General features: G+C 51.5%; 1 protein-coding gene across 2 annotated transcripts in view; it reads left to right on the top strand.

Moving 5' to 3' along the window:
* Positions 1–15,554, top strand: part of DNAH3 (dynein axonemal heavy chain 3) — a gene marked incomplete at its 5' end in the record, with an annotated part of 199,493 nt that overhangs the window by 175,048 nt on the left and 8,891 nt on the right. For both annotated transcript variants that reach the window (XM_080680101.1, XM_080680100.1), the window contains 5 exons: positions 184–2,325; positions 4,890–5,115; positions 9,445–9,689; positions 10,942–11,058; positions 15,194–15,348. In XM_080680101.1, coding sequence (XP_080536227.1) covers positions 184–2,325; positions 4,890–5,115; positions 9,445–9,689; positions 10,942–11,058; positions 15,194–15,348 — 2,885 coding nt within the window. The remainder of the gene's footprint in view (positions 1–183; positions 2,326–4,889; positions 5,116–9,444; positions 9,690–10,941; positions 11,059–15,193; positions 15,349–15,554) is intronic.

Genomic DNA, 15,554 nt, shown 5'->3' with positions numbered 1-15,554 from the left:
GGGTTTGGACAAATATATAAGGACGGTTCCATCGTTATGGTATCATGCAGAGTATTTTCTCTGCCCTTAAAGTCCTCTGGAGGATTTGAATTTTTTTGCCAGATTCGAGGAGCCCTCACTGCAAAGCTTTAAGTCTCAGCCAGAAATCTTAATGATAGTCTTATCCCTTTGCTCATCTCACAGGCAAAATGATAGAAGATTACTGGGGGGTATCAAGAAAGATTCTTGGAGATCTGAAGTTCCTGGAGAGTCTTAAGACATATGACAAAGATAACATCCCCCTAATGATCATGAAACGGATCCGAGAGAGATTTATCGACCACCCAGATTTCCAGCCGGCCGTCATTAAAAACGTGTCATCTGCCTGTGAGGGTCTGTGCAAGTGGGTGAGGGCCATGGAGGTGTACGACCGCGTGGCCAAGGTGGTCGCTCCCAAGCGGGAGCGGCTGAGGGAGGCGGAGGGGAAACTGGACATCCAGATGCAGAAGCTGAACCTGAAGAGAGCAGAGCTGAAGCTGGTGGAGGACCGCCTCCAGGCCCTGAATGATGAATTTGAGGAGATGAACACCAAGAAGATGATCTTGGAAGAAAACATTGATATCTGCTCCCAGAAGCTCATCAGGGCAGAAAAGCTCATTAGCGGTCTTGGGGGAGAGAAGGACCGATGGACAGAGGCTGCCCGGCAGCTGGGGATCCGCTATACTAATCTGACTGGGGATGTGCTGGTGTCTGCAGGGACTGTGGCCTACCTGGGGGCCTTTACTGTGGATTATCGGGCCAAGTGCCAAAAGCAGTGGCTGGCCCAGTGTAACGACAGGGTCATCCCCGGCTCCAGTGACTTCAGTCTCAGCAACACATTAGGGGATCCCATAAAAACCCGAGCCTGGCAGATCGCCGGGCTGCCTGTTGATTCCTTCTCCATCGACAATGGCATCATTGTGTCCAATTCCAGACGCTGGGCCTTGATGATTGACCCTCAGGGGCAGGCCAATAAGTGGATCAAGAACATGGAGAAAGTGAACAAGCTGTCTGTCACCAAGTTCTCGGACAGCAACTATGTGAGGACACTGGAGAATGCCCTGCAGTTCGGCACCCCTGTCCTACTAGAGAACGTGGGGGCAGAGCTGGATGCCTTCATTGAGCCCATCCTGCTCAAGTCCACATTCAGGCAGCAAGGGGTGGAGTACATGCGGCTGGGTGAAAACATCATCGAATACTCCAAGGACTTCAAGCTATACATCACAACCCGCTTGAGGAACCCGCATTACCTCCCTGAAGTCGCTGTGAAAGTCTGCCTCCTCAACTTCATGATCACCCCCCTGGGCCTCCAAGATCAGCTGCTTGGCATCGTGGCTGCCAAGGAGAAGCCAGAACTGGAAGAGAAAAAGAACAAGCTGATTGTGGAAAGTGCCAAGAACAAGAAGCAGTTAAAAGAAATTGAAGACAAGATCCTAGAGGTCCTCTCCTTGTCAGAGGGCAACATCCTGGAGGATGAGACTGCCATCAAGGTCCTGTCCTCCTCGAAGGAGCTGTCTGAAGAGATCTCTGAGAAACAGGAAATTGCTTCGGTGACAGAGACGCAGATTGACCAGACTCGGATGGGCTACAAGCCAGTGGCTATCCACTCTGCCACCATCTTCTTTTGCATCTCTGACCTGGCCAACATCGAGCCGATGTACCAGTACTCCCTGACATGGTTCATCAACCTCTACATGCAGTCGCTGGTACACAGCAAGAAGAGTGAGGAGCTGGACCTGCGCATCGAGTACATCATTGAGTACTTCACCCTCAGCATCTACAACAATATCTGCCGCTCTCTGTTTGAGAAGGACAAGCTGGTTTTCTCCCTCCTCCTGACCATTGGCATCTTGAAAGAGAAAAAGCTAATTAATGAGGAAATTTGGTACTTTCTTCTAACTGGAGGCGTTGCCCTGGACAACCCCTTCCCCAACCCAGTTTCTGAATGGCTGTCTGAGAAAGCATGGGCCGAAGTGGTTCGTGCATCCTCGTTGCCAGGATTGAAAGGGCTGATGGAACATTTGGAAGAAAATGCTGATAAATGGAAGCTCATCTATGACTCAGCATCCCCGCATGAGGAGAAGTTCCCTGGCATTTGGAAGTTTCTTCAAGGGTTGGAGAGGATGGTGATCCTCCGATGTTTGCGGCCCGACAAGATGATCCCAGCCACCCGGGAGTTCATTGCTGAGCACATGGGCAACGTGTACATTGAAGCCCCTACATTTGACCTCCAGGGGTCCTACAGTGACTCCAGCTGCTGCACACCCCTGATTTTCGTACTGTCTCCCAGCGCAGACCCAATGGCAGGTAAGGGTAGACTGTTGTATGAAGGACACGAAGAGCCCAAAGTGTGAATGGATGGCAATAGCACATCCCATTTAGCAGGCGTCTCAAATTCAGAGGGCTCTGAAGGCTGAGCAGTGAATAGGCTGGGGTGGGACAAGGTGACTGCAGGCTTCTTTCCCTCCTAAAGGGCCAGCTGCTACTCCACCCACTGTGCCCTCTGGCGATGTGAGCCAGATCATCTGATTTTTTCAAGAGAAACAAGAAATGCAAAAGCACTCCTTTTTACATCTTGATAGCTCATTCAAATGTTGTCTTAAAAACTGTGTGAGGGCCAAGCTGTGCCTAGATTTAGCCTGGCTGCTAATTGGCCACCTTTGTTTTAAACCATTTTTTCTGACTATCGCTTCTCTCAGCTGGGCTTTCCTCTTTTCTTTTAATTTTTTAACTTTTTGGATAATTAATACTGAGTCATGATTTAAAAATAACCAAACAATGCCATAAGGTGTAGAAGTGTGGCTCAACCAGGTCCATTTTGCCCTCAAGGGACATTTGACAAAGTGGAAAACATTTTTGTGGTCACAACTAGGGATGCTACTGGCATCTAGTAGGTAGAGACCAGGGTGCTAAACACTCCACAGTGCACAGGGCTCAACAATGGATTATCCGGCCCAGCGTGTCAGGAGAGCTGAGGCTGAGGAACGCTTATGTAGAGTGAAGGTGCCTCCTCCTGCTAGTGCTCCCAGGAGTAACCACTGTTCCAAGGTTGTGTATTTTTCCAGGAATCATTTGTGCTTATTAAAGGGTATGATTTGTTGACAGAAATTAGTTTTTTATTCCGTTGAGGGATCGCAAAGCGTTAGTTGTCTCTGTTGCTGAATGAAGGAAGAATGTCAGAAATGCAAATGACAAGGTTGGAGTGTTGGGCGAAGGCCGAGGGGTGTGACACGCACCTGACCCAGGTGGAGCCAGCACCTGCCAGGGAAGGCAGTCAGAGGAGGCAGCTGGGAGCCATGGGTCTCCTTTCCAGGCTCCTGTGCCAATACGTTATCGCCAAAGATCAGCCAGGGTTGTCACAACCAATACCAAAGACGGGTGTCTTGAACAGCAGACGTGGTTCCTCCCGGTCCTGGAGAACAGAAGTCCACGCTCAGGGCGCGGGTGGCAGCTGCTGCTGAGGCCTCTCCGCTTGCTCGTGGCCACCTGCTTCCTGTGTTTGCACAGGGTCTTCTCCCTATGCGTGTCCTCATCTCCTCGTAAAAAGACACCAGTCATAGTGGATGAGGACCCACCCTCATGACCTCACTTCACTGTAACTACCTCTGTAAAGACCTGTCTCCACACAGTCACAGTCCCAGTCCTGCAAGTCAGGATTTGAAGATATGGATCTGGAGGGGGCAGAATTCAGCCCACAGCAGAGTCCGTGTGTAATCCTTGGGGCATCAGTTCTCCCATTGTTGTCTGTGCTGTCATTCCCTGAGCGTGGTTGGGAGTTGGGAGTTGTTTACTGTGCGTTCACAAACAGCAAGCGTGTGTTGTTCTGTGGGAGTCTCACCTCTCTTGGGTTTCAGGCGTGCCCTAACTGAAGAGTTTATATATGCAAACAGTGGTGCCCGGGTTTCCAGCTCCGGGTCAGTTGTATATGGGGGGACCCATGGCACAGGGTGTGGGCTTGCCTGTGATGTAGGCTGCGTGCTTTGATTTCTCACTGGAGAGTTTTTATTTTCCCATCCAGGCTACAAGCCAGTGGCAAGCTTCCACGGTGCTTCTTGAGTCAGTGACCAGATTTCTGGCCTTCTCTCCATGAAGGTGCAGCCCTTTGAGGATCCTTACTTTATTTATTTATTTTTTTTTAAAAAAACCTCAGTTCCAGCACCCCACCTCTTTTGAGTGCAAAGTTATGCCCAACTCCCATGGACAAACACCCGCTTGTGAACGGGTTAAATGAAGTGTGGTATTTTCCAATGGTGAAATACTATGTAACCATGAAAAAGAAGAAGGCCTTTACAAATGCACTGATGAGAGAAAAGTCTGAGTGAAGGAAGCAAATGTGGTGTTATACGATTTGTGTAAGGATAATCTTATTCTGCGTGATTTAAGCGCATAAATATTTCCGGGAGGATTCACAAAACCTAGCAGCATTGCTGCCTCTGGGGGAGAGGGAAGTGAGAGAGACTTCCCTGAAATTCCGCTGCACAAACACCTGTTTTTCCTGGGAAAATACATTTCTAAAACCCCAGCTCCTTCTTTGGTTCTGTGCTCATCTCTTGTTTTGATTTCTGTCTTTATTTTTGGTACCTGGGAATTTCTCTTTCCTTCAAACTCTGATTTTTTTTCAGTTTCTGTAATTTTTAAAAATCAAGAATGTCTGTATATTCTGAGCAAAAGAGGAACCAATAGTATCTTTGTTCTCCATCTTTACAGAAGTCTGAAACTTCCCCCGAGACTTACTTATTTGTAATTACCAGAAGTCAGTGAGTGTCTTTTGGAGCCCAGAATTGTAATGTGGCCCCTCCTGTGACATTACTGTTAATATGGACTTCGCTGGCTCATTCTCTTTTAAAAGCCCCTTTTCTTCCTGGCCCCAGGCCTGCTGAAGTTTGCTGAAGATCTTGGCATGGGAGGCATCAAAACACAGATCATATCCCTTGGCCAAGGCCAAGGCCCTATTGCGGCCAAAATGATCAACATCGCCATCAAAGATGGGACCTGGGTGGTCCTACAGAACTGCCACCTGGCCACGAGCTGGATGCCTGCGCTGGAGAAGATCTGTGAGGAGGTGATTGTTCCTGAGAACACCAACGTCAGCTTCAGGTGAGACGCTCCCACACTGCCGGTCCTGCCACAGCTCGAGCTCCAGGCACCATGCTGGTGGCGGGGAAGGCGAAGACGACAGACACAGTTCTGCCCTTAGGAGGCTTGGTCTAGCAGGAGGCAGCCTGCAGAGAAACAATGTTCATGTTCTAAGAAGGGCCATGGGACACAGAGAGGGGGAGGGAGAGTCGGGGAGACCTGGAGGACTGATATTGGCCTGGGGTTTTGAAAGATGAATAGGAGTTTGCCAGGAAGGACATTCCAGGCAGAGGGGACAGCATTTGTAAAAGCAAAGATGCATGTTAAGGAAGCGCTGAGAAGCTATGCTGGACTCTGGGGCACATGCTGTGAGATGTTGTTGAGGGGAGGTGATAGGAAATGTGTCTGGAAAGGTACATTAAACGTCAACAAATCTGATTCTTAAAAATTATTTGTCTTTAAAAATATCTCACCTGTAATCTAGGCTCCGCTGTCCTTGCTCTGGCCCATATTTCTCAGGCGCCATGAAACACGAAACAGCTGTGCGATTTTTGTGAACTTTAAAGCCCAGCAAGTAGGTTTGGTTGTGCATTTGCAGAGCAAGGTGATGAACCAGACAGACTTCAAAGCCCCTTTCAGCTCCAGTGTGCAGTGGAGGCTCCTGTCCATCAGGGCCAGCCAGATGGCCGAGGCCACGCCCAGGCGACTGGTTGGTGTTGTCTGGTGTGTAAGCTAAGAATAGTTTTTACATTTCTTAATGGTTGAAAAAATCAAAAGAAGAGTAATACTTCGTGACACATAAAAATGATATGAAATTAAAATGTCATTGTCCATGAATAAAGTTTTGTTGAGATACAGCCATGCTCACTTATATATTATCAAGGATGCTCTCATGCTACAGGTAATGTGGCAGGACCACCTGCCTGCAAAGGCTGTGCTCTTAACTATTTGATCCTTTACAGGGATTTTGCCAACTCTTGTTCTACTCCAAAGCTTAATGGATATTTTCATTTTAGTCATGTCTGCCTAAAAATAGGAAAGTATTTGGTGTTTATTTACAAAATCAGACTAGGCCATAGTTGACTCTATCCATGTAAGACTCAGGTAGGATTCTGTAAGAGTTTACGTGGGATATACTAGTTTCAAGAATTCTATTTGATTTGGGATGATGAGTTGATTCATTGACCATTAATGACACACTCAATGAAGAAAAAATCATTCATTAAGGTCCTCTATACTATGTTCCTAATCCAAAAGTCAGGAACTCAAGTACCTACAGGAGCCAGGACTATAACACAAATGTGTGAGGAGGACTGGGCAGAGGAATTCCACTTTCCACAGTACAGTAGCAATCATCCTGGCAGTCAGCCTCAGCGCTGGACACAATAGGGAGCAGTGGGGACTGTGGTAAAGGAGAAGCCCTGCCTTAAGAAGAGCGGCCCCTGCTGATACCACCGATGTTGCCATGCAGGAACGCAAGCCTCTCGTGACTGGATGTTGTCATTATTGTAAAGGGTATATAGGGGTCTAGAATTTGAAAAGAAAGCCCTACATTTTTTTTTAATTTAATAAATCTTCATTGTTCAGATTGTTACAATTGTTCCTCTTTTTTCCCCCATAGCTCCCCTCCACCCAGTTCCCACCCCACCCTCTGCCCTTTACCGCCCCCTCACTGTCCTCATCCATAGGTGTACGATTTTTGTCCAGTCTCTTCCTGCTCCCCCCATACCCCTTTCCCCCCCAAGAATTGTCAGTCCACTCTCTTTCTATGCCCCTGATTCTATTATATTCACCAGTTTATTCTGTTCATAAGATTTTTTATTCACTTGATTTTTAGATTCACTTGTTGATAGAAATGTATTTGTTGTTCATAATTTTTATCTTTACCTTTTTCTTCTTCTTCCTCTTCTTAAAGAATACCTTTCAGCATTTCATATAATACTGGTTTGGCAGTGATGAACTCCTTTAGCTTTTTCTTATCTGTGAAGCTCTTTGTCTGACCTTCAATTCTGAATGATAGCTTTGATGGGTAAAGTAATCTTGGTTGTAGGTTCTTGCTATTCATCACTTTGAATATTTCTTGCCACTCCCTTCTGGCCTGCATAGTTTCTGTTGAGAAATCAGCTGACAATCGTATGGGTGCTCCCTTGTAGGTAATTAACTGTTTTTCTCTTGCTGCTTTTAATATTCTCTCTCTGTCTTTTGCTCTTGGCATTTTAATTATGATGTGTCTTGGTATGGTCCTCTTTGGATTCCTTTTGTTTGGGGTTCTGTGCGCTTCCTGGACTTGTAAGTCTATTTCTTTCACCAGATGGGGGAAGTTTTCAGTCATTATTTCTTCAAATAGGTTTTCAGTATCTTGCTCTCTCTCTTCTTCTGGTACCCCCATAATTCGGATGTTGGTACGCTTGAGGTTGTCCCAGAGGCTCCTTACACTATCTTCATATTTTTGGATTCTTTTTTCTTTTCCAGTTGGGTGTTTTCGGCTTCTTTGTATTTCAAATCTTTGACTTGATTCTTGCGGTCCTCTAGTCTGCTGTTAGATTTTTGTATAATATTTTTTATTTCAGTCAGTGTATGCTTAATTTCTAGTTGGTCCTTTTTCATATCCTTAAGGGTCTCACTAAATTTATCGGCATTTTCTAGAAAATTCTTGAAAAATCTTATAACCATGATTTTGAACTCTATATCCAGTCGTTTGCTTTCCTCCATTTCTTTCATTTGTGACCTGTTTCTTTGTCTCTGCATTTTGGCTGCTTCCCTGAGTTGATAGAGTGGCTTTGTGTGGTAGGTGTCCTATAGGGCCCAGTGGCTCAGCCTCCCCAGTTACCTGATGTGGACACTCTTTTTGCACTCCTTTGTGGGCTGTGTGCACAGTCTTGTTGTAGTTAAGCCTTGATTGTTGTTGGTATCACTGTGAGGAATTGACCTCCAGGCCAATTGGCTGTCAGGATCAGCTGTGTCTACGCTGGGAGAATTTCTGTGCTGGAGATACCCTTATGAGACAGGACTTGCAAAAGCCTCTGTGCTCAGCTTAGATGGGGCGGAGTCTCAGAGTGGAGCAGACAGCATTGGTTTCCCCATCAGCCCTGCCCTAAGAGGCCCCTGGGTCTTAGTGTCCCGTGGTAATCGCTGCAAGCACCTCTGAGAGAAAGCCGCCCTCAAGTTTCACCCGCTGCCAGACAGTCCAGTTTCTCCCTGAATGAGTCTGCAGCCCCAGAGTCTTGCCTGGAACTGGAGTTCAGCACAGTCGGGAGCTTTTGTCTCCCTCCGCTTGAGAAAGCCAGCCTTGTACTCAGTTGCCCGCCCTCTCTGCGTGCACGCGCATGTCTTAGTATCTCTGCCTTCCGCAGATCCTCTGAGTCTCAGTGTGCTTTTCTCTTTCCTTCTAGTTGTAGAATTTTGAATTCCTGCAAAATGAAACAAAACAGGGTGCCATGGAGCTCTGGTAGAAAACATTGCAGGAAAGCCTGGAGGACAGTGTGCCAAAGTGTTAACCTGGCTGAGGTGCAGTTCTCATCTTTTTGCTTCTACATACTTTTGCATATGCTCCCACTTTTGTGGGCAAAGAGAAAATTTTATATTTTGAAGGCAGAAGCCTTCCATATCTTCAGGGCCTGTTCCAATGCCCCTCCATGACCGCGGTCAGCAAGCTTTCTCTGTAAAGGGCCAGATAACTATTTTATACTTTGAGGCCACGTGGTCTCTGTAGCAACTAGTCAACTGCTTGAAAGCAGCCGTAAGCAAGTCGTATGTAAATGAGGGGCAGAGCCAGGGCCCAGCACTTCATTTACAAAAGCAGGCCATGCTGGATTCCGCGCCCTGGCCATAGTTTGCAGACTTCTCTCCCCAATAGAAACCTCTCTTCCCACGGGGACATTATTCCTCTTCTGTCCTGTGGTCTTGGTTCTAGGATGCATTTACTGGCATTGGTTTGCTTGCCTTTTCTCCACCGCCTGCCCCTTTTTTCTCTAACAGCCAGGCTCTGAGTAGCTGGGAGCTGGAAGCTTGCTCACTTCGCCTCTCCTGGGTGCGGGCTTTAGCGCTCGGCCAGTCCAGCAGGGGCGGGAGGCGGGGGCCTGGACGGCAGGGAGACCCGCGCTCGCATCACAGTTCAGCCACGTCTAGGTGGTATGCACTTGAAACAGCCACTCGGCATCTCCAAGCTTCCATGTCCTCTCCGGTCAGAGAGGTCACAAACCCCTACAAAGCGGCTGGGAGGGACATGTTGGTTCTCAGCCTGGGCCAGCACCGGCGTGCTCAGTGGGTGGTGGCTCATGTTATTCGTTGCTGGTTTTTCCATTTAAGTTACTGCATTGTTCTAAGTAGTTGGGTCTGCTGTCCTTCCAGACTCTGGCTGACCAGCTACCCCTCGGAGAAGTTCCCAGTCAGCATTCTCCAGAATGGGATCAAAATGACCAACGAGCCTCCCAAAGGGCTGCGGGCCAACCTCCTGCGCTCCTACCTCAACGACCCCATCTCCGACCCCGTCTTCTTCCAAAGCTGCACGAAGGCAGAGATGTGGCAGAAGCTGCTGTTTGGCCTTTGCTTCTTCCACGCCATCGTTCAAGAGAGGCGGAACTTTGGGCCACTAGGTAGGAGAGCTGGGCGCCAGGCCGGTCACTGCGGGCGGGCGGGGCTCAGGCTCTGCTCAGAGGGCTGTGGGGAGACATGAGAGAAGTGCGCACACAGCCTTTGGGACACGCATGTACTGAAAAGGACTTGTTGGTTATTGAAATTATGACTTTACCGAGGGTCCTGTATTTTTATTTAATAAACCTGGCAACCCCATAACCAGGTCAATGTGGATGCCAGGAAAAGAGGTGTTGCTGAAGTCACGTGTCGGTGAGAGAATCGCGGGCCCCTGTGGTGTGTATGCGCCTATCTTGGGCACAGTGGCCATTGTCCACGGAGCGCCACCAGGTAGTTTATAGCATGTAGGTAGCTCTTTTCACATGCGCATGACAATGAAAGAAATATGCTGGGACATATTTGTCTGTGCTTCTCAAAAAAAAATAAAAGTAATGTTTTCATGAACATACCCAGCCATGGCCTAACTTAACTAGATACTGACTGATTCCCACATGAGGGCAGAGCAGCGCACGCTGACAGCCACCCTTGCCATCTGCTGCAGGTGGGATCCCTCTCTCCACCGCGGCTGCCACTGATTCTGCTCAACAGCCTGCAAATGACCCTTGCAGGGCCCCTCAGCTGGTTCTCCTTAGATCAGGAGGCAACTGTCTCTGGATGATACTATGAGCATCCTCCTCCTTTCCTCTACACACCCGCCTGGCTGCTCACGGGCCACGGTCTCCCGCAGTCTCCCGCGCCCCCCAATGCAGGTCTCCCAAAGTCTGGGCACCTCCTTGGCTTGCAACCAACAGCCGGTTTGCCAGAGCATGAGTTATGACTCTGCCATTTTATTATTTTTAATTTGAGTGTGACCTTTCAGGAGATGAAGCGACTCCACTGGGCACAGGCCCCATCGACCGCTTTCTGACACCAAGCTCGGGTCGCACTCAGGTTCCTGGTGTGGCCCCGGGCATTTTCTCAGCAAACCCCAGTGTCAGGGCCTCCCGTTTCCGTGGGGAGGGAGTGCCTGAAGCTGGCTGCCCCGCTGCCCTGCTGGCCCTGCTGGCAGGCCGGGAGCCCTGTGCTTCCACAGTGTCCAGCTGGCTGACACTTCCCGTTCACCGCAGGCGCCGCACCCCCTCCGCAGGGGAGGCGCGGGAATTTGGCTGTAGGACGGCCACTTCCTCCGTGAGGGCCGCAGTCGCAGTCCGTGGTGAGGCTGCCCCCTCGAGCCTCTGTCTGGCCACGCTGAGCCCCGCTGCCCGCCCCCCGCAGGTTGGAACATCCCCTACGAGTTCAATGAGTCGGACCTGAGGATCAGCGTGCGGCAGGTCCAGATGTTCCTGAATGACTACAAGGACGTGCCCTTCGACGCTCTCACCTACCTGACAGGTACTGTGCGCTTAGGGGCTCTGCAGCGCGTCCTCCTGCTCCTCCGCCATCTCGGCGACTCCTCAGGTTCCCCTCAGCAGACTGAGCCGCACCAGCTGCCACCAGGCCAGATATTGTCTTAAAGAGAAAGAAATTAAGATATTAATCCCTACCCTCATGGTTCACAGGGAGGAACTGTTTCTAATGACAACGCGGTGATAAGTTAACAAGAGAAACGCATGCGGAGTTGGAAGGCAGGAGATGGTCGTGGAAAACCCCCGAAGGCACCGAGATGGGTTCTGAGGGGTGACAAGGGGTTATAAGTGGGAGAAGAAGGGGCAGAGGCCGTGGGATGGGGATGAGGAGAGAGGTTCCCCACGGAGGGACCTGAGGTGGAACCCTGCAGTTGTGTGAAAGCAATCCAGTCAGCATGGCCACACGGCAGCCTGGTGTCCGTCGCCTGCTGTCTGGGATGGAGGGCTGTAGGTGTAGAAGACTTGGTTTTATCCTCAAGGGTAAAACAGGGATGTGCTCAGTGACTGGAATGCCATGGCCAGGGGTCACAGTGCCGCCTGGTGGGAAATGGGATGCCCTGCAGACCACACTCCCATCTCTTCACCCCAGAGCTAAGGGCTGCCCAGCTCCTCTCCCCAGGCCTGGGGCAGGGACTTTGCAGACACTGCCCAAACCTGCAGAGCGGTCTTTTCCAATCCTCACTTGAGGATGTGTTGACTTTTAGAGGGAGAGGGAGGGGGAGAAAGGGGAGAGGGGGAGGGAGAGGAAGTAAGGGGGAAGGGGGAAGGGGACGGGGAGGAGGGAGAAAAGGGAAGAGGGGGAGGGGGAGGGGGAGGAAGAAAGGGGGAGAGGGGGAGGGTGGGGAGGGGAGGGGAGGGGGAAAGGGTGAGGGGGAGGGAAAGGGGAAGGGGAGGGGGAGGGGGAAAGAGAGACACACAAAATTGGCTGCCTCCCGTGTGCACCCCCACCAGGGTGGAACCTGAGACCTGGGTAAGTGCTCTCATGAGAAATGGAATCCATGACGTTTTGGTATACAGGATAACGCTCCAACCAATGGAGCCACCCAGCCAGGGCTGTAGAGAGTTCTTGTAAGAGTTTATCTGAGCCAAACAGAGGGCACGCCTGGAAGCCAGACCTGGACAGACTGAGAAAATGCTTCCCAGCATGACGGTTTGCGGCTGGTTTGTGCTCGTGGAATTAGGAGGCACCGCGGGAGGTTGCGTGGAAGGGGAGGGAGCAAGGCGGTCAGTGACAGGACAGTCAGGCTACCCTGTCCTGAGGGGGTGCACTTGAGGGGCCTGCAGGGAGGCGTTTCAAAGGCGTTACCCTGGGTGCCCAGAAACAGTGGTTGGGGCCTGCTTAGGACAAAGGTCAGCCTGTCACTGAAGCAGTCATGGGCCTGGGAGAGACTCCCCACCATGGCTCGCCCAGCTAGGGATTTGTGAGCCCATCACCTGGGAGGTAGCTTTCCACAGAGCCACTCTGTCCACAGCGGAGTAGTGCACTGGGTGTCCTGGCAATCTATGCGCTGTGAGTGGCCCATTTCACAGCTGATGAGACTGAGGCTGGAGAGCAGAGGGCAATTTTGACCCCCGGGGACATGTGGCAATGTCAGGAGACATGTGGGTGGTCACAGCTAAATGGGAGTGCCGCAGGGGGATGCTGGGCTGTGCGAGACATCCCGGGATGCACAGCACAGCCCCCCGAGCAGGACTCCCAACCCCACATGCTAATGGTGCCAAGGCTGAGAAGTCCTGCTCTCCAGTGATAAAGTTCAGTTGCAGAAGGTCACACAGACCTTCACTCAGCACAGTGTCCGACACAAAGCCCCAAGGGACACATGGCATCAGTGCATGGGAGCTGGTTTGTGGGAGGGTTTTCTCCAGAAGCACAGGCACCTCTGCAGATGGCAGGACGGACGGACGGACTGAGTGTCCAACCACCCTGCAGCTCAGTCAGCTCTGCCTGAGGCTCAGAGACCAGCCTGCCCACGGGTGCCGGGTGCCGGCAGCTGGAGGACAGCTGTCCCCCCCACCCCCAACAGGCCCCATAGACTAGTTAGGCTGACATAACAAACAGGCCTCACATCTCAAGGGTGTCAGGCATCAAAGGCCCATTTCTTGCCCGATCTACATGTCCAGCATGAACTGGCAAAAGTTACTGCTCATTGGAATTATGTCAGGGGCACAGTTGGCAAAGGCTCCACCAACTTATTTAAAAAACATGTTTTTACTGATTTTAGAGAGAGGAGGGGTTAGGGAGAGAGATAGAAACATCAATGAGAGAGAAACATCAACTGCCTCCTGCACGCCCCACACTGGAGATTGAGCCTGGAACACTAGCATGTGCCCTGACTGGGAATCGAACCAGTGACTTCTTGGTGCGTGGGTCAATGCTCAACCACTGAGCCACCCGGGCCGGGCTCCACCAACTTTTGATGCCACCCTCTCAACATACACTTGTGTGGTCAGTGCCACAGGCCAGCACTAAAGAGCTCGTGCCAGGAATGAAATGCATGGGAACGTCGCCTGCCCCACCACCCGCACGGGCCCATAGCATAGCCTTCCTGTGTGCGGAGGGAAGAGCAGATGCGGGTGATCCTGAGGGCTCGGCAGAGCCCCTCACCCAGGAGCAGCCGCCTTTGGATGGTGATGCAATCATCTTCCCGATGCTCCAGCCCCGCCTGCGCAGGAGCAGCGAGGCCTAAGGCAGGAGGTGTGGCCCAGCCTGCGCTCGTGCTTCAGAGAGCAGAGAAGTGGCCAGAAGGAAGTCACCTTCCTCATACACGCAAGACCCAGGGGCTCATGACCGACCCTGAGGAAAGCTAGTTGCAGGGGTGGTCACAGGCCCGGCGGTCTCTGCAGGGGACAACCTTCACTTGGTGCCCATGACACACTGCGCTCCCTTTCGTACTGCAGTCTGCAACTGTCACAACCTCGTCACAGTGCACAAGCCGCTAATGTTCAGGCTAAATTGTGCTGAGGCCTGAGATGTCACAGAGCGAGCTGCGGTGCCTCCCGTCCATGGCGGTGAAACGGGACTAACGGGAGCTCGCCAGCTTGGGAGCTCCCCTTAGTCCTGCCCCTCCCTTGCCACGCACCAGGACCCTCCTCCAACTCGGGACCAAGAAAAACAGGCCTCTGCTCCCAACTTGGGTCATACTTCCTATTTCTTGTCTGTAGACCTTCCTCTTTCTGGAATGGTTTGGACTGGAAATGAGCCGACCCTTCTGGAGAGTCCTGCGCACACGCACGCGCACGCGCGCGCGCACACACACACACACACACACAAACACACACGTACAAACATGCACACACACGCACACGCACGCACGCACACACACGCACACACGCACACATGCACACGTCCCCTCCTTGCAGGCTAGTGTGTTGTCCACAACTTCCAAACACCAGGTGGAACCACATCCCTGGACCTGGACCAGCTGGAAGATGTGTCCCGGGTTGGCAGGTGCCCTGATGCCCCTGGTTCTTGTAGAAATCTGAGCAGACGCCCTAATCGCAGAGAATGCAGTTATGGGAGTGGGAGGGGGCCATACCCCAAAGCAGCGGCGAGGGGCTGGCCTCGGCCTCCTAGGCGTGTGACGGCTATAATTAGGCGGACGAGCCCTGTGCTCCGCTTGCTGCTCATGCTTCCCCAGCCTGGTGTGATGGGCCTGGTGCGATGGGCTCGGTGCTGTCTCGGCGTCTTGACAGTGGGGAAGCTGCTCGTAAATGGCAGAGGCTGGAACCCAGAAATCAGCTGGAGCTGGAGCCCAGGACTGCCTCATGCCAGAGCTCTTGACCGGAACCACATTTCTATAGTGTCTGCCACATGTATGTACACACAAACACACACGTGCACACACATGTAGAAGATGCCTAGATGCTGCTTGTTGCCTGTGGAGCCATCACTGGTGATTGCATCGCTTTGCTTCGGTTTAGCTGTTTGCCACGTAACGTGGTGGCCTGGGTTCTTTCTGAGCAGCCGCAACAGCAAACAGATCTGCTCTCCTCCCAGCTGAGCGCTGCCCCAGCAGCCCTGGTCTCCACAGGCTCCTGGGCTCAATCCTTGGCTTTGGCTAGTAACCAAGCTCACGGTGCCCGTGCCTGGGCTCAGCCTCCCCCTCTGCGGTTGTCTCCAGGGGAGTGTAACTATGGAGGCAGAGTGACTGACGACAAAGACAGGCGTCTCCTGCTGTCCCTGCTGTCCACCTTCTACTGCAAGGACATCGAGCAGGACCACTACTATGTCGCTCCCGGGGAAATTTACTACATCCCCCCGCATGGCTCCTACCAGGTGAGGCGTGGAGGGAAGGCCCTGCTCCCGGGGTGGGTCTGCCATGCAGCCAGTGAGGGCCCAGGGGTCGCCTTGAGCCTCCTGCCTTGGGCCCTAAGCTATTCCCAATATTCCTAAAAGCCCGGGAGAGAGACATCATTATTGTATAATGAATACTGAGTATTTGGTAGACCAGGTCTCTCAAAATAGGAGGGATTCCTGGGGGA

The sequence above is a fragment of the Plecotus auritus genome, assembly GCF_963455305.1.
Source record: "Plecotus auritus genome assembly, chromosome: 7".
Taxonomy (NCBI): domain Eukaryota; kingdom Metazoa; phylum Chordata; class Mammalia; order Chiroptera; family Vespertilionidae; genus Plecotus; species Plecotus auritus.
The sequence above is the reverse complement of the archived record's forward strand: the minus strand, read 5'-3'. Positions and strand labels throughout refer to the sequence as shown.